The following is a 23,739-nucleotide window of genomic DNA, read 5'->3' as shown; positions in this document are numbered from 1 at the left end:
AATTAATTATTCATCGTAAGTGACAACAAAAAATTATTGTAATTCTTTTGACCCAAACAAAAAAATTTAACAAACAAGTAGTGAAAATATTAAAATTAAACACGAAAATTAAACAATTGATTTATTAAACTTGATGTGTTCTTAGAATATGAAAAGTCCCCTTCAAAAAAAAAAGGAATATGAAAAGTCCATTAATTGGCATTTGGCAATTTGAGTTGCTTATTAGTTGATTATTTGTGAAGCCCGTCAGTTATTAAATCTCATTTTATATTGGTAATTTTGAAAAAAGTAATGTTACTTTTTATATTTATTTTATATTGACTGATGTGACATGTTTTAAGTGATAAACATAAAAAATTACTTAAAACACATCATATTAACGAGCGTGAACTTAGTGTAATAAATGGATGTGAAACGTTACCCTTTTAAAAAATAACAATTTTACTCTGCACACTTAGTTTTACATAAATTGACGTAACGTTTTAAGCGACTTCTTATATAAGTCACTTAAAACAAGCCACGTAAGCTAATGTAAAGAATAGCATTACTCATACAATAAACTATAATTTTATCTCATTCTAATAACGTTTAACATGAGAGTGTCATCCACTCCTATATATTATAATGCAGTTTACCCATACATAATCATGCATTCCTGCTAAATACACTACTTCTACATTGCAAAGTAAACACTCTCATTTCTCCCCTCTCTTCCATTATTGTTGCGCCCGTCGGTGATGTCAACCTCTTAAAAAATAATCTTTTCCGTATCTAATAAAATATCATAATTTAAAATTAATGTATTTAATAATGTATATAAAATTAATATTGACACGACATTTTTTTAAAAATTAAATAATATAAAATTATGTACACTATTAGATTTGTTAATTTTAAATTATGATTATAAAATAAATAGTATTAATTTCATTTGAAATTGATATAATTTTATTTAAAAAAAAAAAAAAAAAAAAGGGAGGGGGGCAACGAGGACCTCGATGCAATTGAAGGGCAATTGTGTAATAGCCGATAGAAGTCGTATCTTGGGCTGTGTGTATAAAAAAGAAGAGAGTAATTATATAAGGTGGCTTTATGGAAGTCTCCAAAACAGGATTAAATATGCAGTCAAACTGAACTGGTGCTGTGCTGTAAAAGCTATAAACCCGCCATAAAATAATGCTTTTTTTTATTATATTAACCTATATACAAAATAAAGTTCAAATCCTCAACTCTAATTTGTTTTATTTCAGAATAATATTAATTATTATTTGTTTCCACTGAATTTTTATTTCCAAACAGCTATATGATACGGGGCACCTTTTGATTTTCATAAATGAAGCAGCCCTCTTTTATATAATAAAATGTTTCTTCCAAAATTATTAGACAAAGTTTTTTCAATTTAAATTAACATATATTTTTAAAATACGTGAAAATACATATAAAAATCACGGCTCTAAAATTAGATGTTAATTTATATTAAAAATACATTTAAGAATCATATGTTTTAAAAACAAATATCATATTAATAAAGGAGTTGAAAGCAATTTGGTTTGAAGAGAATTTTGTTTAAAAAAATGGCCCTTTTAATTAACAAAAGAAAAAGATCTCTTTTTTTGGCAAGTAGATAAACGAAGCAAGGCACCAAGGAAAAAAGGGCATCTAGCTCATTCTTTCCTTCTCTCCTTTCTCTTTTTTTTTTTTTCTTATTATTTATGCTCTCATGTCACATCTCATTTTAAATTGAGATGATCTAGGATGAGATTTTAGTGAGTATTGGTAAACATAAGTACTTATATTTATAAATAGAGAAATGCTAAATATTATAAAAATCTTATAAGTAAATGCTTTTTTAATTATCAATATTAAGCTCAAAGATTAAATCATTCATGGATATGGATAAATTTTACAAGAACATCAATAAATAAAAATATCAACAAATTATCAATAATTTGAACAATCGAATTGTCATTCTAACTCGGATTATCATTTTGGAGACTTCAGTTATAATCAGGCATATGAGTGCTTTACGATCGACTTCTTTAATGGGAGAAACAAAAATTAAGGTGAGGAGGTAAAACTTAAAAATAAAAAATTAAATTACAAAAAATTAATTTTGAACAGTTTGTCATAAAAAAAAGTATAAAACTTATAGATAAATTTAAAGAATTTGGAGGCAACGGCCCTCTCAAGTGTGTGAGTAATATCGCTTCTATGAGAGTCAAAACCTAACTCATGTTTTTGGATTTGGCTTAGATGTTATAAAAAAAAATAAAAAATAAATAAATTTATAGCACACCTTCTATAGTTTTTTTTTTTTTTTCACTTGTCTATATTTAATTCTAACTTTTTTATGAAAAAAATAGGAAAAAAATATTAAATCTAGACCATTTGAAAAAAAAAAAAAAAAAAAAACTATAGAAAATGTGTTACAATTTTTTTTTTTTTTTACTGCACCTAAACCAAATCTCATGTTTCTTACCGGATGAACAATCACTTAATGAATTTTGTTTCATAGTGATACGAAGATTCAATATTAAAAGATCAAAAAACGACATGAATGTGAACACTTGCCAACCACATATCAATTATCCTTGAAATAACTTTTATAACACCTCTAATTTTAAATTATTAGTTCGTATTTGTACAGAAAATTAAAAGAAACGAATTTCTAACATTTTATTTCACACGGGATTTATGTTCTTGTTGAGCTCGATATTGGAAACTACGATATCCTTTGAATGGATCAGTTGCCCCTAGAAAGATTGTGTATATATATTTACATATATTGAGTGCTTTTAGGCTACAATTCTTACCATATAAGTTTTTGGGTTAAATGTTATTTTGGTATATGTGCTTTGGACCTACTTTAAGGGTAAGATCCCACCCGCATGAAGGATCTCTCTCCCATGGGTTGCAGGTCGGTTGCAAGGGAGATTTACCCCACGACCCACTGAGGGGGATATCCCATATTCGAGGTTCTCTAACACCCATTGAGAGTGGAATCTCCCCTTGCCGATGGTAGGCAAAAGTGAATTTTCATGAGTGTTTTTTTTTTTTTTTTTTAATAAAAAAATATTGGATGAAACATGAATGGAAAGATTAACTCTTTTAATTAGACAACCCCAGGTACAATGTGATGATTTTTGACACCGATGTAGTTAATTGATAATGGTCAAAAGTATAAGTACCCTTAAGTTTTCTTATAAACTTGGCATGATAATTTATAATTAGTGAAATAATTAAGCAAAAAATTTGATTCGTTAATTTGCTAACTAGTAATTGACTTTTCAACCATATGCCGTTATTTATTTAGTTGATTATGAATTATCACGTTAATTTGTAAAAATTACAGTACATCGAATATTTTCCTTTTTTTTTTCTTTCTATCTTATAATTTTAAAAGTATTTTTTCCTTTACTAAACAAAGTCGGAAAACCAAAGAATAAAAAACTGGGCGCCCCTATAATTTCTCCCTTTTATTTTTTGGTTTGCTTTAAAAAATGACAAGAAAATTAAATAAAGGGGAAAGAAAACAAAGGCAGGCAGAAAAATCCAATTCTAACACTGCAAAAAGCAAAGCTGTCGGCAAGACCGTTGACGAACCGAACTAAACACGCAATCCTTTATAACGTAAACAAAAGAGTTACTATACCCTGCGCCTTCCCTATTGCTCCAATCTATGAGTTAATCGTTGGCATCCGTCCGATTGGAACTTCAGCGCTCATTTGCGGTAGATATTTAAGGAAGTGTGTTTGTATCCAGCGTCTTGTATGTGGTCCACGTGGACCTTGAAAATGACAAAATGTAATTGCCAATTTATTTTATTTTTATCATTTCAAATAAATTAACGTTAAAAATTATATTTTTATTCGACAATTATGTTATAAACTTAACAAGATAATTTTATTTTTCAATTTTTACAAATGTCCTTAGGGCATATAATTTTCGCGCATACATTTTTAATTCAAATGGACTTATGTCACCTTTAAAATGTATGATAAAATCACTTACTAAAAGGACATATATCAATTTAATATATTGAATTAAATAAATTTATATCAACCAAATTTATAAAAAAAACTTTATCTAATGTACAACATTTTAATATAAGTAATGTTATATATTATATTTTAATCTCACAAATATCTTACAATACTAAGGTATGAGGTATAGTCTTAACTAGTCATTGGATTTTTTATTTTATTTTTTAATAAAAACTTGGGTTGAAAATGCTATATTAATACTGTAAGATAAAATTATAATTTCTAATATTACTAGTAAAATATAACTTTAAAGTTTAAAGTCCTACAGAGACCCCATACAAGTCAAGATTTGCTAAACCATCAAAATCTTCTTCAAAGTCCAAATTGAATGATTATGAGGCACACTCAAAATACACCATGTAGACTAATTCCTAACGCACGAAATAGTTGAAGGTTTCCTATCTAGATGGTGCCAATAAATTATCAATTTCCTATTTTTAAAGTTGTTAAATTAGAGACGTATTTGATGAGCCCTAAATCCATTATTTTTATTGAGACGTTTTTTATTATCCCGGGTTGAATCTAGTCATCTTTCTTTTTTGGCTAGATGGACGTCATCATTAATATAAAAGGATCAACGATATAATTAATCAAAATTATATGATAATATTGTATAGAACAAGAGAGATGTTGATGCAAAAACCCACTACATCCATGTGTATTAATCAAAATAAATAATGATATGGAGACAAATAGTCAAGAGCCTTACTCCAAATAGAGAGCTGAGCTTAAGGCTATACACGAACAATTATTGCACGACTACATGCCCCCCAGGTGGCAAACAAATACGCAACACCCATCAAGGACCAGACAAGGATCTTCAATACTCAATACATGTGAGAGAGCCCACATAAGATTTACCTGTCTGAGTAAGTGGTCTAATAGCTCAAAATTTATTTGGACATGTACATATGGGTTTTCTCATTAATGTACCGCCCAAAACTCACTAACAAATTTCAATTCTTAACAACCATATATAAGGAGCCTTACATTAAAAGAATCATCATTTCATAAAACAGGTAATGCTTTTAGGGTTGGAAATTTTTGACACGACCCGCGAATCCGATACGAACCAACACAAAGTTATAGAGTTTAAGTTTAGACTAAATGAGTTCGGGTCAGACGGGTCATTCCACAAGTTGACTTGTTAACCTATCAACTCGTTTATAACATGTTTATGACCCTTATAAATGTATTGTATTCAAGTTTCGTGTCTCAACCCGTTTAGTTAATTTGTCGGGTTCGGTTTGGCCAAAACGGGTTGGGCCAAATCCGACACAATAACCCATTTTACCATCCCTAAATGCTCTTTTCACCATAAACTCTCTCTATCCTATTTTTTATGTGAATGCTCTACTTACTTAAACATCAAAAGCTTTTCAATTTCCATGGCCGGCGTTTTCCGGTGACCTTGGTCCTGTTTTATAGGAACCCATCGCCGTTCCAGCCGTGCAGAAATTGACATCATAAAATAATAAATCACGAACGACAAAAGTTAAAGCACATGTGTTATATTTATCAAAAGATCAACTTTGTCAATGAGTGGGCACCATTCAAGCCTGTTTTTACTTCCAAAAACTAACATGGATAAAGAAAGCTCTCCTTCCAACTTGACTATAGTAGCCGTAACTTTATTGGACTAATAAATGAGAAACTGCTAATTTGCTTGAGATGAAAGTTAGACATATATATATGTATCTTGCTTAAAAGAGAAGAAACAGTTCCTTTTTTATGGTTTGTGGTTGCTCAGCCAATTTGAAATGGTATTTATTATACCACTTTGGTAACCAATTCCACCTAACACAGAATGCTTAAACCATGTATTACCTAAAACATAATAAATAAATAAATAAATAAATAAAGTAATGGAAAAAGAAAGAGAAAAAGAAAATAAAATAAAATAAAATAAAAAAGAAAGAAGTGAGGGGGAGGCATTTTGGTCAACAATATTGGTGAAGCTAACAACTAAAAAGAAAACTGTTTTGCAGCACATGTTATGCTTATGGAGTATAATAAAACTCAGTGAAAAAGGAATCTCATGTGTTCTTGCCAAAAGCATATATAAATATGTTTTTGGCACTAATCTAATTAATTAAGCGATGATACTTCCCAAAAATAACTCTCGCCCTAAGAATTCCTAAAGGTGGAGACTTTAAAAAAAGCCAGTTTAAACAAGGACAAAATCAGAATTTCTCATTGAGAGATCAAACCTAATTTTGATAAAACATAACCTAATGTTTAGTCCAAACTATATATAAATATTTAAAAAAAAAAAAATTTCAAAACCATCATCCACTTGGTTCTCACAAATTCAAAGTTTTATCACAGTCATGTTCATATTCAGTTTTCTTTCTCTTATAGTTTTCTTTCTACTTTTCCACTTAGCGGGCGCACATTAAATGATTAAATGCATATTTTATGGCTTAAATGTAAGAAGAAAAGCACTAAATAAAAAAGGAGAGATTCCCCAGTGATGACCGATGAGCATGTGGGGTTAAGGAGTTTCAAGGCTACACACATTAATTTATCACAAATTCATTTTCCAAGCTGTGACAATTCAAAGATATATAGGAATTTTTAGCAATTTGTTGTCCAATGTTAATAATTTAAGCAGTATATATCACAAGTTGCAATGAATTTAGACAACAAATTGCCTAAAATCCCAATGCAATGATTCAAGTGGGCTACATTTTATTATTATGTAAAGTAATATAATATAAAGATTTTTTTTTTTTTTTAATATAGCATTTTTCTAAAAAGAAATGCAACTAAATTAAACAATTGGGGGCTTTCCAATAAGTGCGTTGGTAAAAGCAGTGCCTCAAATATATACTTATGACCCTTTTGAAGAGTCCCAACAAAAAGAATAACAAAAGAAAATAAAAAATAAAAAAAAAATAAAATCTCTTGAGGAAGATAAGTTTAAAAAAGAAATTATGCTATTTAGACTTGACTGTTTGTTGTGACTTGAGAATTGGGGGAAGGAGGGGAGGGTCGGGTCGTGTCGGGGACCACTGTGCACATTTTTAATTCCTCTTTTTTAATGAATAAGCATGAAAAAATAAAGCTGCAGTGTTATAATTAAAGCGATATACACAGAATCCAAATCCTTTTCGGCTTCTCCTGCATGTGCGTTGATCATGCTAATAATCTCTCGTAGGCATGCGTCGTTAATAAAACTCCATATTTTTTCCTCAATTCCCCCACCCTTTCTCCTTAATTTATTGTATGAATTAAAGGTGGACCGTGGAGATAATTAAGTGTCCGTTTGGTTTGACAGTTTCAAAACGTGCGAACGATAATAATTTCAAATGTTTAATGAAAACACAACTTGAAAATATATCATTTTACTGTTGCATTAAAAGTGCTCACAAACGAAACACTTTCTACAAATTTGTTTAAAAACGAGCATTTGACTTGTAAAATCACGAGACCAAATGCAATTTAAGACCTATTAAATCAACATTCATACTGAGGTCCTCCCAAACTCAAGAAAATACTGACTTTTATTAGTGAGTTTGGATGAGAGATGGGGCAAGACGTAAGGGCTACTGGTGTACCCAGTCCTCCCTGGGCAATGTGGGCTAGCTGTTGAGATTTATAGGATAGGACTCGTTTATGAGATTTAGGCTGGTTTGGCCGGCCCATTTCAGTCAAAAGATATTTTCACAAAACTAATCTATATGAGATTGAATTAAAGTTTAATTAATACTTTTTGATATTAAAATAATTGAAGAAAAGGCAACAAAGATCCATAGTTTGAACTAATAACTATAAAACTAATCATAATCACCAACTCATCACTTGATGTTACCTGTACTCTGTCTCTGATGAGAACCGGCCAGGGAGTAAAACAAAACACATGTCGTTTGGCTCCATTTGAAGACGGAGGTCTTCATGTTTTCCCAGTAGTTGTCCCATGCACCTATCTTGTTTCAACAACCAAATCCCATTCATATGCATATATAGTTTAGTTTTTGGCATAAAAATTTATTTAACATAATAAAGACCCATGACTTTGATTTTTTTTTTTTTTTTTTTTTTTCATTTCATTTACCTCTCTTTTCAATTAAACGATGAGTGGAGTGTTAGAATATTAATTACAGAGTAAGAGGCACGCTACTTAATACATCATGACTTGGGTTCTTCTTCCATCCTCTAATTTTGAAAATTAATTATTAGATCTGTAGGATTCACACAAAATCAAAATCATATGTGGATCATACAAATCCAATTATTGATTTTTAAATGGGAGGATATGAAAATACAAAAAGCATTTCTCAAAGAGTAATGCTAGAAATCACGTGTTTATCTTGCATCTATTCAATTATGCTGATCTAGCACTACCAATCTATTATTGATTTTTTTATTTTATTTTATTTTTTTTTAACAATAATGGTGGATTAGCGGTATCACGTTAATATGGTAAGATAGTTGTGGATAAAAATATAATTTTTAACATTACTCGTAATTAAATTATTAAATTCACTAATTTCTATATGTTAAACTTTTAAAATAAATAACAATTTAACGACCAAAATATGAATCCTACTGAAACTAGTTGAGCTGAGGACAGTTGTAAGTAAGCATATCCTCCTTGTTTGCCCATTCGCCCTAGCTTCCATGTTCCAAAGGCCCAAACTCTGAAACTCCCAATGCTGGACAAGAAATCCTCTTACAAACGAACAAAAAATAAATAGTTAATTAATCAAATACACGAATAATTCCGCACACAGGCCACAGCACATCCATCCCACCAAGACAAAAACACTTTAGTAAACAAAATAAATTAGATAGCTTTGCATAAATGATGAATAAAAATAGATACATAAAGAAAGGAAAATGGGTAGGGGGTAATACAACTTTATTATAATTTTCTTATAAATAGACATGATAATTCACGTGACATTTATCATAACAATTACAATTAAATTTATTTTTATTTATTGTTGATATAATAAGTTACAAATAAACTTATAAACTAATGTCATAATTTACTCGACACTATTATATTAACTACAATTAAAATTAATTATTTAACGACTAATATGATAATGAGAACTTTTACGTCAATCTATAAAAAATTATAATACGTTTAACCGTATTCAAAAGAAAATTCAAGCCACCAAAACAAAAGTACTAAACACTGGATAAGAGCATTCACATCCGGTTAGCCAAATATTATTTTGGCTAATCATAATGTAAATCTGGGTGAAAATTTGTGAGTTGCTACGATACTTACCAAACGTTAAAAGATTTGAAGAAGAAATAACTCCTGATGGATATGCAAGTGACTTTGAAATATAAGTACTTTAAAAAAGAAAAAAAATATTTAAATAAAATAGTGAAAATTAATAGCTAAAATAAATAATGAGATGTATGTGTTATGAAAAAGTGAGTAATCAAATTAGAGGGGGCAAAAAAAAGGAAAAACAAAAATAAAAGAAGAAATTTGCGATCGACCCGAAACGACAAAGCCAAACGACCCGGATAAACAAAGGTTGCAACTTTTACAACACAAGACTACAAAGCCGATCGACCCGGATAAGCAAAGGCTGCAACTTTTACAACACAAAACTACAAAGCCGATCGACCCGAAACGACAATTCTGCGCTAGTATTATAATCACCGTAATATGCGAAAGCATAAACCCGAAATAATCCGATCTCCTTACCTCGGTTTGACAGATTTTCTACACTCCATGACTTGTCCTTTTGCTATCCTTTATCCGTATAACAAATCTGCGCTCCCACCTGCCCCCACCCTCTTCTTCTTTTTTTTCTTCTTGATGTCAATGTCGCTTCAGATAGTTGTTTGTACGCACATCTCAGTGTTCTTTCATCTCAACGGTAAGTTACTCTTTGTCTCACTCACACATGGTGCTTTGACTTCACTTGTATTTTGTTATTCTTCGTGGGTTTTAAAAATAGGTGATTTTGACTGAGATTTGGCGTGGTGATTCGTTTGTTAGCTGAGAATATGTATCAAGATTACCAAGAAAATAAATGAAATTTGGGTATTTGAAATGTATGGGACCTAAGCATCTAAGTGAGCTTAACTCAACTGGGTTAGATAATTTCGTCTTCTTTTTCATCTGTTTTCTGGGAAACCAAACGAGGGTTATGTTTAGCATAATGGGTTTTTTCTCGGCGCTCATTTTTAGTTTTTGTATTAAATTATGCTGCTGAGTATTGGGTCAGTTTAGCATAAATTTTCTCACTTTACATTCTCCTTTCTGATCCTAGATGCAATTGACTTTCTCACTTTAGCATAAATTCCTAAATCCTAACATTTTGACTTTCTAATTTTTTTTTTTATGTGCTTGATTTACAGGAATTGAGGTATCTTTTTGAACTTTTGGATTGGTTAGGTTTGAGGTGTATGCATTCTGATGGGGGGTGAGAGTGGGGCTGAGTCGTGGTTTGGTAGTATGAAGTGGATTCCATGGAAGGGTGTGTCAGACGCTGACAAGGGGGTGGTTGAAATTTTGGCGTTTGAAGTTGCTAGCTTGATGTTGAAGGTGGTTAATTTATGGCAATGCTTGAGTGATAAGGAGTTTCCTAGGTTGAGGAAAGAGATTGTGAATTCGATCGGGCTTAAGAAGCTTGTATCCGAGGATGATGATTATCTGATGGAACTTGCCTTGAATGAAATAGTTGAGAATTTCGTATTTCTGGCGAGGTCTGTGGCCAGGCTTGGGAAGCGGTGCAAAGACCCTTTGTATCACCGTTTTGAACAATTTGTTAATGACCCTATTCAGAATGGCTTTCAATGGGCTGGGTGGGAATATAGATGGAAGAAGATGGAGCGGAAGATGAAGAAAATGGAGAGATTTGTTGCCTCTATGACACAATTTTCACAAGAGCTGGAAGTGCTGGCTGAGCTTGAACAAACTCTTAGGAGAATGCAAAATACTGAGTTAAACCGGGTAAAAGTGCTTGAGTTTCAGAAGAAGGTAATCTGGCAGCGTCAGGAAGTGAGAAATCTGAGAGAGATGTCCCCATGGAATAGAACTTATGATTATGTTGTCCGGCTTCTGGTGCGATCACTTTTTACAATACTAGAGAGGATGAAGCATGTCTTTGGAACTTATCAATTGCCTTCTGTAGAGCGAATGATTGATTCTCAGCTTATGAATATTGAATGTTTTCCTCGTAGCCATTCCTTTTCTGCTCTTCTGCATTCTTCTGTTTATCCATCTGAGAATAATCTACCTGGGTTCTATTCAGGACCTATCGAGAAGTCGGTTTCAATGCGAGGAAATGGTGACATGAGTCGGCGAAAGGAGAAGCAGCGACATGAACGTCATATGTCATCGACCATACATGGAAACCACCTAAAAGTGGAAGCAAATCAATCAGCTCATGTCGGATCTTTCAAAGGGTGGTGCATGAATGCTGCAAGCGAATCTCCTGTTATGCTGAGCTGTAAGCCAACAGGCAGTAGTTCTATGAGGTTGACTGGTGTTCGTATGAAAAGTATTGACAAAACCAATAACACAAATATTGAATCTTTATCTTGCAGTGACAGGATCTATTCTAAATTGTTGTTCTTCAATAAGTTTAGGTTGTTGACTGCACCCCCATTCACTCTTGGTGATGCTGCTTTAGCTCTCCATTACGCAAATGTGATTTTATTGATTGAGGATCTGGCTTCATCACCTCACTTAATTGGCCTTGACAAGAGAGATGTCCTGTACAATATGTTACCCACAACTATAAGAACTGCTCTGAGGGCGCGGCTAAAGTCATATGCCAGAAACATGGCTTCATCTGTCTACAATGCTGCCCTAGTAGCAGAGTGGCATCAGGCGCTTGGGCAGATATTGGAATGGCTGTGTCCACTTGCTCTAAACATGGTAAGGTGGCATTCTGACCGGAATTTTGAGAAGCAGGATGCAGTTTCTGGAACAAATGTGCTGCTGGTCCAGACCCTTTACTTTGCAAATCAACCAAAAACTGAAGCGGCAATTACCGAGCTTCTCGTAGGTCTGAACTATATCTGCAGAACCGGTGGACATCGTCTTGAGAAAGATTTTCAGGAGCCTGATGGCAGCAGAGTTTGTAATGATTATATGTTCAATAGGGATGGCATTGCTGAATGCTGATGATGTTTTATAAATTACGAGAGATTTCTCCTAGGTGTCGTAAAATGTACATTATCAATATAGAGAAATGTTCCTATCAAATGGGATTGGGTTCAGAACATGGAAGGCATTCCTTCAATTATTAAGGTATTGTTCTGAGCTTCCAGCCTTCCAGTTAACTTTTTGCAGGGATTTGGTCCATTTGGAGATTCTTTTATTTGTTTCTGCAGTGGAAGAATTTGCCATTTCATGTATAGCATATTTCATATTGTAACATGAAGCTCCCTGTGCTCTCATGGAAGGCATATTTAAATCACTGTTTTAACATATGAGTAATTTCAACACATCATCTTCTCTTTTCCTTATCTCTCTCTTGTGTTGCTAGCCCTCATTTTGGATTTGATGTGGCTGCACAGCCTTACGTTGCCTGACGTGCTGTTTTCCAAAACCTTGTGATTTGTGAAGCCATAGATCAACTCAACCTGCGGCCCTGATTGGTGTTCCCCAGATCTGATTGACGAAAGGCAATGGTTCGTCCCTAGAATTCAGGTCCTTTCCAAATGATTATGTGTTCCTGAACTGGTGTGTTTCTGGTCTGGGGATTCGCTTCCCCGTGGAGTTGTTGTCGTTTAAAGATTGGGATTCCCCGGAATTTTTTGCCTAAATTTCAGGGAATGAGAGGGTCCAAGGTGCTGAGCAGGTGGGCCTCACACCTCGGGCTGCCTGAGACCTGTCCAGGCAGCTCATTCCCGGGATTCTCTCTTTCATTTTTTGCCCAAATTTCAGGGAGGGAATTCCAGGAATTGGGATCCGGCTTATATTGCGATTTGTGGAAGCAGCGATAGAAAAGCAGGATATAACCGTGTGGCTGGCAGCTTCTCCTCTCATAATTACTGTCTGATCAAGCTCTTCTCTAACCTTTCTCACTGACTCTGTACTGAGGTCCAGCTATGCCGTGGACCATATACATTGCTGCTTGTAGCTTGTCTTTGAATGAAGAATTGACATATTCACTCTGATTCCGAATGCATCACAAATCAAAATACTCCTACTTTGCTGGACGGCAATATTTGCTCATCATGATAACGACAAACTGAGCGAGTGGCATAAAATTGTTGTCACGATTTCCATGTTATCAATTATGGGTTCTTCTGGGGGCAAAAAGGAAGAGGAAAAGAATGGCTCTTCTAATTCAAAAAATTGGAATACTTGAATTCCCAGATAGCCTGTGACTTCACCTAGCAATGGCCCATGACTTCACCTAGCTGGGCAGAGCGAATCTGGATTAGTAGGCTGGGCCGAGTGGGCTATTTGTGTCGGATCGGGTCATCGGATCCGATAAACCCGTGTGAAGTGCGTGTGTGTGTGTGTGAAGCATAAGCAATGGCACGTGTGGCGCATGAAAGCATGTGGACAAAAATACACGGTGGCGTGTGGGGAGAGATGGAGCATGTGAGGAAGCCTTCTAGCACGGGACGAGATCACAAAGACACATGGCAGTGCGTGAGGACGTGTGGGGAGGCCATTCTAGTTAAAATTTTCATAGGTTAATCGATCAGCTAATTGTGAACCCTTTTTTTGGTATTGGTTTTTCAAAGATACATTCGGTGAAGGCTTGGGAAGGACTGACAACGGTAGGAGAAGGCGCGTGCGTTTGTAAAGGAACTCCGTTCGCCTAGTACAAGCAAGGTAGGTATCAAGGAGATTGTTAGAGTACTGTATGAGCTAAGGAAACACCGACCAACGCAATGATTTGATTCTCTTGCAAGGAAGCGTGAGGAGTAGCTAAAGGCCGTAAGAAGTGGATTTGATATCATGTTAAATCATCATTTATTTGAAAAGCTTAAAACGATTGAAAATAGTAAATTTAATCATTTAGTTACTATTTTAACATGTTCCTCTCCATGTAAGCTCAATAAGTGAAGCCCAACATTAAGAGTATTTAATTGAAATAAAAGGTGAATTATAAAGATAATATTCGAACTCATTATCTTTGTCATGATATCATATTAAATAATAAAATAAAATAAGATATGGAAGAAAAGCAAAAGCAAAGACAAAAAAGAAAAAAAAAGGAGCACAGGAATATAGGCAATTCATTCTTAAGGCCCAAGTCAACAACTAGGAAGAGCCCGATAAAACTACGTTATATAATTTTATTAACAATTTATTTAGAGAAATGTGCAATTCTCTTGTATGCGAGAATAAAACTAAATATTTCTCATGTATTTATAAGAAAAATATGGTGGGTGAGACATGATAGAAAAGGTAATCAGATCAAATCTTGATTACAGACAAACAACTTTGTTTAGAAACAAAGTGGTTCTCATTCTTCCGAGTCTAATACAATACATTTTTTAGGCACTGCCAGCAATGGTTCTGACTTCCGCACTGTTACACCCAAGTTGTCCTTCATGTCCATCGTCTCCCGAGTCACACTACCATCGAGTTCCCAATCAAATTTGTGAAGCAAAGAGCCCAAAATAAGGTGAAGAACTCTATGAGCCAAAGGCACGCCTGCACACATTCTTCTCCCAGCCCCAAATGGGATCAGCTCATAATGTTGCCCCTTATACTCAACGTTTGTGTCTATAAACCTGTCGGGCTTAAAAGACAAAGGGTCTTCCCAGACATCTGGGTCTCTTCCAATTGCCCAAGCATTCACAAGAACCTGTGTGTTTTTGGGTATGTGAAATCCCATGAAATTGGTGTCTTCCATTGCCCTTCGTGGGACTAGGAATGGAATTGGAGGATGTAATCGCAGTGTTTCCTTGATTACTGCCTGCAAGTATGGGAGGCTGTCAATGTCGCTCTCTTCAACCTTTTGCTTTTGTCCGACTACTCGCGCGAGCTCGGTTTTGACCTTCACCATCGACTCGGGATTGCATAGGAGCTCTGTCAATGCCCACTCAATAGTGCTGCTTGTTGTTTCTGAACCAGCCAAGAACATTTCCTGCATCAGACATACAACTATTGTTGCTTACTGAACATTCATTCCAACTCTTAAAAATGCCCGTGAGAATTAAAAATGCACGTATGAATCACGTGTATTTTGAATACATGTCAGTTTAATAGATTAGATCGAAAGGAATTCTTCCCAAGTAGTTTAGAAGAAAATTTTGTCATTAGCATTTGCCTTCTTCATCTAAACAATGATTTTAATTTTTTTTGAACAAGGAAGAACCTTCAGTAATTTCAATTAAACTAAAACTTAATCCCAGTTAAATTGAGATCGACTCCAAAATAGTTCCCTTAAGTCATGAAAAATGAACTGTTATGAATTTTTATAATTTGTCCCAATCTAGCAGCAATAACATAGTCGACCAGGATCCTCTCTAGCTATCTATTACAAGAGAAATGGAGAAATCATAAATCTAATTGTATATATATATATATATGTTGTCAAGTTAGTGTTTGTCTAGAGTCCTTTTATGCTAACATGACACCCTGTTTTTAATAAAGAAAAACTACTGCTTAATTTATCTCTCATGTTTTTATTAAAATATACATAGGGTCATGTTAGCATAGAAGAACTCTAAAAAGACTCTAAAATGAGCTCTAACATTCCTCATGTTGCCAAAAGAAAAAAAAAAAAAATATATATATATATATATATATATATATATATATATATATATATATATATATATATATATATATATATATATATGTTGCTAATTTTACAGCGTAGTAATATATACCATATTTTTATTCTATAATTATTTCACAATGCTAATATATCGATCGGTCCAAATCAATCAGGAGCGAAACTATATATGTATTGCTTTGGGGGTTTCTATCCCCCCAAAATTTTAAAATTGTCCCTAAATTTTATGTTTTTTTTTTTAAAAGAAAAATATTTATTTATTTTATGAAATATGTTAAAGAATAGAAATTTTTTGAGATAAATATTGATTTGTATCTCATAAATTAAGGGATTTAAATGATTTGATTATCATAGATTAAGGGATTCGTTAACCCCTAATCCAAGATATATGTTTATATTTGAAATTATTCAAATCACATATAAAGGCTCTATAAATAAAACATTGTACTCAAATCAAATATCAAGAAAAGATGTAGCATATAAGACTTTAACGTGTGAATGTAGACTATAAGTCGAATCACCTTAATCTCAATATCTTTCTATATTTCCTTTTTTTTTTTTTTTTTTTTTTCATGTTCTTCATTTTCTCTTCTCATCGTTTTGTCTTTTATTATTTTTTTTAAATTTTCCCCACTCTCAAATGGCTGGTTCCGCCCCCTAGCCTGAAATCAACCCATTATGTTAAAATAAAATAAAAATTTCTATTCAAAAAAATAAAAAATAAAAAATAAAAAATTGATTTCTGGCATTTGTCTTACTCAATTAGTCAATTTCACAGGAAAATTAATTGGAAACGCTGTGGCCATCTAGTGGAGAGTTTGTTTTACTTACCAATATAAAAATATTTACGTCTCTGTCAGAAATTTTGGTCGGCTCATCTTTTCCATTGCCTTCAAACTCAAGCAACACATCCAAGAAGTCCTTCCTCTTCTCTCCTCCGGCCTGCCTATCCTTAATCCGTTCCTTCACAAACTTGGATGCAATCTCCATAGCTTTCCCAAGATCCCTCTCCATGTTCCTCCTCAGCCCCTGCGGGTCCAGCCACCGCAGCCATGGAAAAAAGTCCGCCATGTTCGCATGCCCAGACCACTCCATCAGCCCCATCATCGCCGTAAAAAACTCCGACCCCTCCTTCGACTGTGGATCCCCCAAGTCACGTGAAAGCATGAGGTTCCCGAGCAGATTGAACGTCATGAGGAATACGAACCTTGCCACGTGAACTCCACGCGAGGGCGCGTCAAGTTTCCTCGCCTCTTCCTCGATCCACAACAACATGTTGTCCACGCATCTCCTACGTATGTCCGCCGAGTCGTTCACTCGCTTGGCGACTAACATGTCGACCGTTACAAGGCGCCTGAGCACGCGCCAATAGGAACCGTAAGGTGCGAGCGCTAAGGAGCCCTGGTGGTAGTCGTGGGCGCGCATGGTCTCGGTGACGGTGCGCTCGGCGAAAGAGAGGTCGTGGTGCTTGAAGAACTCGGTGGCTGCTTTCACCGAGAGGATTGCCATGGAGTTTCTGGCCCCAAATCTTAGCCATATAACGCCGCCGTACTTGTGCCTTAGGCCCGCCAGGGTGCGGTGTGGCATTGCTCCAAGATCGAACATGTTGCCGAATATTGGCCATCCCGGTGGCCCTGGAGGAAGCCGGCGGTTAAGGCTGGACTTTCTTCGGCGGAGGAAGACGAGTAGAGCTGGTAAGAAGAAGATGATAAAGCAAACAAGGGGCCACTCCATGACTTCAAAACCTTTGTTTGGTATCTTCTAAGCTAATAGCCTACTAGGCTACTCCTACCATTTATAGGCTGTTTTTATAATTAATTAAAGAAAATAAATCATCTCAAGCTCCCACTATATATATATATATATATATTTTAATTAAAGAAAATAAATCATCTCAAGCTCCTACTATATATGGCCAGGTGTTTGACCAGGTCGGATTGAAACTGAGAATCATCGGTTTATTGGTGTCTTATTGAAAAATTAAAAATGGAGATGAGAAATAGGGGTGAATATTTTTAAATAATAAAAATCAAAATTCATCCTAAACTAAAATTTAAGGAAAGAATATTGAGCCGAATGCTGTATGCTTGATCGAGGATACTCACAAATTATTTTAAATATACACGTATACATATTCGATCGTATTATGTTTGGCTGGCGAGAGAATCTAAAGAAAAAAGGGAATCTGGACTAAAGGAAAGTAGCGGAAGGAACTGACAATAGGTAAAATTTATTGCTATCCTAGCTACCAACGTACTAAACCAGAGATAACTTTATATATATGACATTTCTTGACGTCTTTCTCTCTGGGCGAGAGTGAGAGAGTTTCTGTAATTGGAGAGCTTCTTGTTGCTGTCCCTCTCTCCTCCGGCTCTTGTCTTATCTCTTCATCCAAGAGGGAAAATGTTAGAAGAGATGAGTCTTTCATCCCTTCTCACCCTCTTTTTCTTAAAAAAATTAATTTTTATTAAAAAGTTGTCTCTGATATTTTTTATTATAAAGAGGTGACAAGGGGATGAGGGGTGCATGTGTAGAAGGACTCATCCAAAAGAACTAAGGTGTTTTGTTTTTTCTTTGAATTTTTATCGGTAGATTTTAGATTTCTTTCAACCATTAAAGCTATGAAACTTTTGTTCCCCTCGGTAGATATGGTGGTGACTGTCTTTCTCCTAGCCTTGTTAGGCTATGATGGCTTGTATTTGTGTTTTTTCTTTCTCTTTCTTTTGTATTTTTGTAGGAAGGCTCAAATTTAGGTGTTCCAGCTTGGAGGTGTGGCAGTGATTATGTCGTTTAACTGTGGTTGTTTGGCCATTTTTTTTTTTTCAAATTTTCGTCTTAAACTTTGGATCCAGATCTACACAACTCCGTTGCTTTTTTCAAGACACGCCCCTCAGCCGCGTTCCCCGTCGTCGTCTGGTCCAGGCGCTGGAAGCACAGGCCACGTCGGTCGTCGGTGTTCGAAGCGTGGCCTGCATGCACCAGAGAGCCTTTCGCTCTTTAGCGCTCGTGACGGCCACGCTTCCCCTTTTCTGGCCGTACACGATGTTGGATGGGGTCTACGGTGACCGATTTATGGCTGGGTGGTACCGGTGACGTTGCGTGTCCTCCACGCGCCGCCATCTCCAATGAAATCCATTGCTGATAGCTTGTTTTTTGGGTTTTTTCTGTTTTGTGTTTGTGTACTCCCATTGTTTCTCCTGTACAGTCTACCTGTATATTGCTCAAATTTTATTGAAATTTTTTTTTGCTAGATGCTAAATCAGCCCTCTTTTATTTGAAAGTGAGCATAGATGAAAGAGAGACTCGAATGTAATTATGGTAAGGTTTGTTGTTTCTGCTCAGACAGCTGTTTTTTAAGTCAGATTCATCTGGCTTAGAGTGTAGGGGGTCTTGTCCCTCTATCCCTCTATTTCTCAAGATGTAAGCCTTAGTGCTTTTCAACATTTATAATAGCACTTACTATTTGTTCAAAAAAACAAAAAAAAAAAACTGAGAGATAACTTCGAATACCAAACACCTTTTTTTGGCAACAAAGTCAACTCTCCCTTTGTTTCATTTTTCCAAAAGAAAAGGTCAACTTCTTTTTTTCTTATTACCATACAACTGCTTTCACTTTTCTCTTGCAAAAAAAATTCAAATATCATTTTATCTTTATTTCACATCAATCACTTCTTAGTTCTTATTATTGTTCAAACAAAAAACTTACAACAAAACTCTTTATCAAACATGCTCATTAAATGAAGCATGAGTTTTTAACAAGATTTTTCTTGAACCTAACTGGATTTGGATCTCCAACAATTTGCTGTTTAGATAATTAGAGTGGGATTCACATGCCCAAAAATGTCAGCCAACTACTCGAGACTTACTCGAGCATGTGAATCTCATAAAACATATCTCATATTTGTTGTCTAGATTACTAGTAATTCGGAAAGAAAAATTATTAAAAATCTCTATCCGGCCCAGCTAAAAATGTTGACTTCTTTTTTGTTTCTTAACTAAAATTAGAAAAATGTATTATAGTTTTCAACTTTTTAGCACAATATCCTTACAAGCTTATATCTTAATAATAAAAAAGTTAAGCAATAAAATTTGATAGGTAAATATCATTATTTAGTGACAAATGTTACAAGTGTCACACGTACTATATTGCATCAGTTTATAAGAGATTTATAGTAAAAGATGTAGTACTCTTAGCAATACTCTTACAATTTTATCATAATTAGGAAATAGTAGTGCTATGTACTATACCCCACATCTCACCCCATTTCATTGAGCTGTAATGGTAGTACTTATCAACCATTAGATTAGCCCTTATTAAAAAATAAAATAAAAAAATCAATAGTTGATAGACACTACCACATCAATTCAGTAGGATAATGTGAGATGTATGTGTAGTATGTAGCATTATTCTTAAGGAAAATGCTTGAGTGACCCTTGAAGTTTTACCTTTTATCAAACGGCTCTCTAAAGTTTAAAAAATCACTCCTTAAAGTTTAAAAAATTACCAATTAACCCCCTTCATTCTTAATTAAATTTTTAGAGGTACTAAGTCATGACATGTGACCATCATATATATCCAATAAAAAAAAGGACACGTATCCAAATCATTCAATAAGCTAACTTACATCATATACACGCTACTCTAGACTACCCCTTGGTCTAAATTTTAGAAACACTACACATAAAAAAAGAAAAAGAAAAGACTTTGTTATAATTAAGAGGAGGTAGGGGTTCTAAGGGGTGAGCACCAACCCTAGAACCTAACCACCAAGCAGAAGGAAAGACAGTCACGATGAAAACTAATTACAAAGCAACCAATAATTAAAGCCTAATTACATTCTCCGATATAATTAAATTCTAGTCCTAGCTAACTGATCAGAAGAGAATATCAAAGACATTAATAATAATAATTATGAATCTATTCCTACAGATTATAGAGTTTCTCAAGTCAAATAACATAGACAACATGCAGCTACCCAATTTTTAAGTCTTAATTTTGATAGATTTAATTATTTAGTGAAAAATGTAATAAGTCTCACATGTATTACCATATTAATTTGTAATAATAAAAGTTGTAATATTCTTATCCGAATTAGGAAGAAATGTTTAAGTGGGCACTGAAATTTCACATTTTATCAAATTCTTCCTTAAAATTTAAAAATTTCAAATGACTTCTTAAAGATGGAAAGGTATATATCATCAGTTAAATTTTGAAAGATAATATAAGTAAGTAACATCCAATATAAAGAAGACACTCAGCTACCTTATATCATACGTTTGTCAACGGTTAATTCTTTAAAAAATGTACGTGCAGCCGTCCTGTACAGTAAAACGTGATAGTTACTTCTTTTAATATAATAAGATATTTAAATATAAGTTAATTGTACGACCATCTTAATTATGAAAATATAATAAGGTATTTTATTTGGATAAACACATTCACAAAGAAAAAAAAAATTAAAGAAAAATGAATTATTCGAACAAGCAGGTTGATACAAAAATATAAATACTTAATGACCTGACTCCATGTCCTAAGTGCATGTTACCCGAATCCAAATTCGGTGACTGATAACGACCCAAACTTGTAGTGAAACATGCCGATTTATTTGATTGTCAATATTTTATGTTAATTTATTTATTTATTGTAAGATGTTTTTCGTTAGTAGATATTTTTAACAAATTTTTTTTTTTTTTAAATTTCTAACAGTGATTAACTTGTACGTAAAACAACAAAAACAGGGCCTAATTTTTCTTCTTTCTTTATGATTTTGGGTTTTTTTTTTTTTTTCTTCAACGGCCACATGCTAAAAGGTTGGGGAGAGAAGTAAGCCTAACTTCCGATCGACCCAGACGCATTAAAAATCCTCGATCTAGAGAGATTTGACACTCAGTGAGTGCTTTCTAAGAAGGACCTGGCTAGGAAGAAGAAAATGACATACGATCAATTGTGCTGGTCGTTATAGATTGACTTTCGTGCTAGTTCTTGACGACTCCCAGCAACTTTCGTTAGTGGTCTGATCGAAGTTCGGGTGAAGTCTATGATCAATGGCCAGGCAAATTCCGGTGATTTGAAAGTGAGAAGTTTAAACTCGAAAATTGGTTTACGATTTTAAGAAAGAAAAAATCATTTTACGGAAGTTAAAAAACCTTTTGACTATTATTTTTTGTGGTACTAAATACTGAAAAATTACAAAAATATATATTTTTAAAATTATTTTACGCCAAAATTAAACAAAGCGGAGCCCCAGAGCAAGTAATTTCACTAATATTATAAATTTGAGGGATGCAAATAAAACAATTTAATACTAGAATTGAGAGTTGCATCACAAATTAAACAATGGTAGTAGATTTGCATGCATTGCTTTAATTAACCAATGAAACTATAACACGTCAAAATAAGTCTGGCATCCGATACCATTTTTGGAAGCTTTGAAGTATGCAGTAGCCGGCCAGTAGGTTTAGATGCTGCCTTAATTGCGAGCATGTTAATTTGGACTCATTTTATTTGCAAATCCTATTTAATCTGGACAAGCATGGCCGCATGGGATTGGTACCGTACGTTCATGTTGACCAACATACATTAAGGAAAAACAAAAATGATTTATTTTATGGTTTAAAAATGATTTTGTTGTATTTTACTGCCTATATTGTGTTATTTTGTTTAAAATTATAAATGTAAAATCAAATTTGTATAATAAAATATAATTTTAATTAAATGATGAAATTTACTATTTCCTATCAGTTTAAACTTTTAAGATAAGTTGATTTAAAATTATATCAAAATAAAGGTCTCATTTTTGGATTTAAAACAAGTTAATTAAGTTTCAATAAAATAGTATGAAATATAAATAGGGATCGATCAGCCCATTAAAAAAGAAAAAAGAAAAAAGAAAAAGGCAAAATATTGGTGGTTGGTGGGCATGAACATGCATGCTTTATTGCTTTCCAGGGATTCCCAGATCCATTTGGCAATTGGATTCAGGTATTTTAGGCAGCGCAATTTGCGGGACAAATGAAAATGATTTATTAGTAATTAATGCGAGACATAAAAAACTGGTTTCAAGAAACAGTTGGGCCGATGTAGATTTAATTTAGAGCGAATTTCTACCATCGGCCTATTAATAATTAGGAACTCGATCCCTTGTCGGTTGTCACCCCTTTAAATGATACTTCAAGGGATTCTCTTAAACTCTTTTCACCGTGTGAGCAGCAGCAGCAGCAGCAATAAATTCTATTTCAAGATATTGATTTTCTTTATTTTTTTTACAAGCCCGTGTTAATGTAAAGATTAATTTTTACTGTCACAATGTCATAACTATATGACGATCGTATGAGAGTTTACTTAATAACATTATTCATGAAAAAATTATTCTAAGTGAGAAAAAAAAAATGTCTGATTTTCACTACTACATTATCATAATTGTATAGAAATCATATGAGAATCTATTAAATAACATTTTATTTTATTTTATTTTTTATTTTATTTTTTTTATATTTTTGCAAATATCTCCTCATAATTGTAATGGTTCGTTTGTTTAATTTGTTATTTTATTATAGGTGCGAGAATTTAACAAATCACTTCTATTTGTAACTTTCACTATTTATAATCGATATCTTTGTATAAATGAAATATTATGATGATGATTTACACTCTATGCACTCCAGTATTACGTACTTATCATTTCTTTTAAGCCACTAATTGTTTCAAAATATTGTTTAAATGGTGATTTTAATCTAATATATATGCATGTTGTGAATATTGGATAATACATCTTCTTTTATTTTATTTTAATTTCCCTGAGCTTGGGGGATGATAAATACCTCTTCGCATGTTCTTTTATGTAAGTTTTCTAATATATATAGTTAACTTTCACCAAGAATCACATATTGTTTGCATAAAAATCTATTGGAAAACCTTTAAGCTCTTAGCCAAAGACATTAATTGAACTAATATATAGTTATTTTACTAGATTATTCATATATATATATATATATATATATAT

General features: G+C 33.6%; 2 protein-coding genes across 4 annotated transcripts; one reads left to right on the top strand and one right to left on the bottom strand.

The window, feature by feature from the left end:
- The first annotated feature begins 9,680 nt into the window (after positions 1-9,680).
- LOC133874346 (protein PSK SIMULATOR 1-like) lies at positions 9,681-14,022 on the top strand. Of its 3 annotated transcripts, none has more exons than XR_009901249.1 (3): positions 9,681-9,892; positions 10,377-12,276; positions 12,546-14,022. XR_009901249.1 is itself a non-coding variant. In XM_062312243.1 (2 exons), the coding sequence occupies exon 2, from the start codon at positions 10,435-10,437 to the stop codon at positions 12,148-12,150; it is 1,716 nt and encodes a 571-aa protein (XP_062168227.1). In that variant the 5' UTR covers positions 9,681-9,892; positions 10,377-10,434; the 3' UTR covers positions 12,151-12,473. The 3 variants fall into 3 exon arrangements, 1 of the variants encoding a protein (XP_062168227.1); XR_009901250.1 differs by having other exon boundaries at positions 12,515-14,022; XM_062312243.1 differs by lacking the exon at positions 12,546-14,022 and having other exon boundaries at positions 10,377-12,473.
- A 312-nt stretch (positions 14,023-14,334) lies between these two features.
- On the bottom strand, positions 14,335-17,502 carry LOC133874027 (cytochrome P450 76A2-like). Its single transcript, XM_062311855.1, has 2 exons — positions 16,568-17,502; positions 14,335-15,082 (listed from the first exon to the last, which is right to left on the bottom strand). Exons 1-2 carry the CDS (start codon positions 17,468-17,470, stop codon positions 14,456-14,458), a joined length of 1,530 nt encoding a protein of 509 aa, XP_062167839.1. The 5' UTR covers positions 17,471-17,502; the 3' UTR covers positions 14,335-14,455.
- Between the last annotated feature and the right edge of the window lie 6,237 nt (positions 17,503-23,739).

The sequence above is a fragment of the Alnus glutinosa genome, chromosome 7 (assembly GCF_958979055.1).
Source record: "Alnus glutinosa chromosome 7, dhAlnGlut1.1, whole genome shotgun sequence".
Classification (NCBI taxonomy): Eukaryota; Viridiplantae; Streptophyta; class Magnoliopsida; order Fagales; family Betulaceae; genus Alnus; species Alnus glutinosa.
The sequence above is the reverse complement of the archived record's forward strand: the minus strand, read 5'-3'. Positions and strand labels throughout refer to the sequence as shown.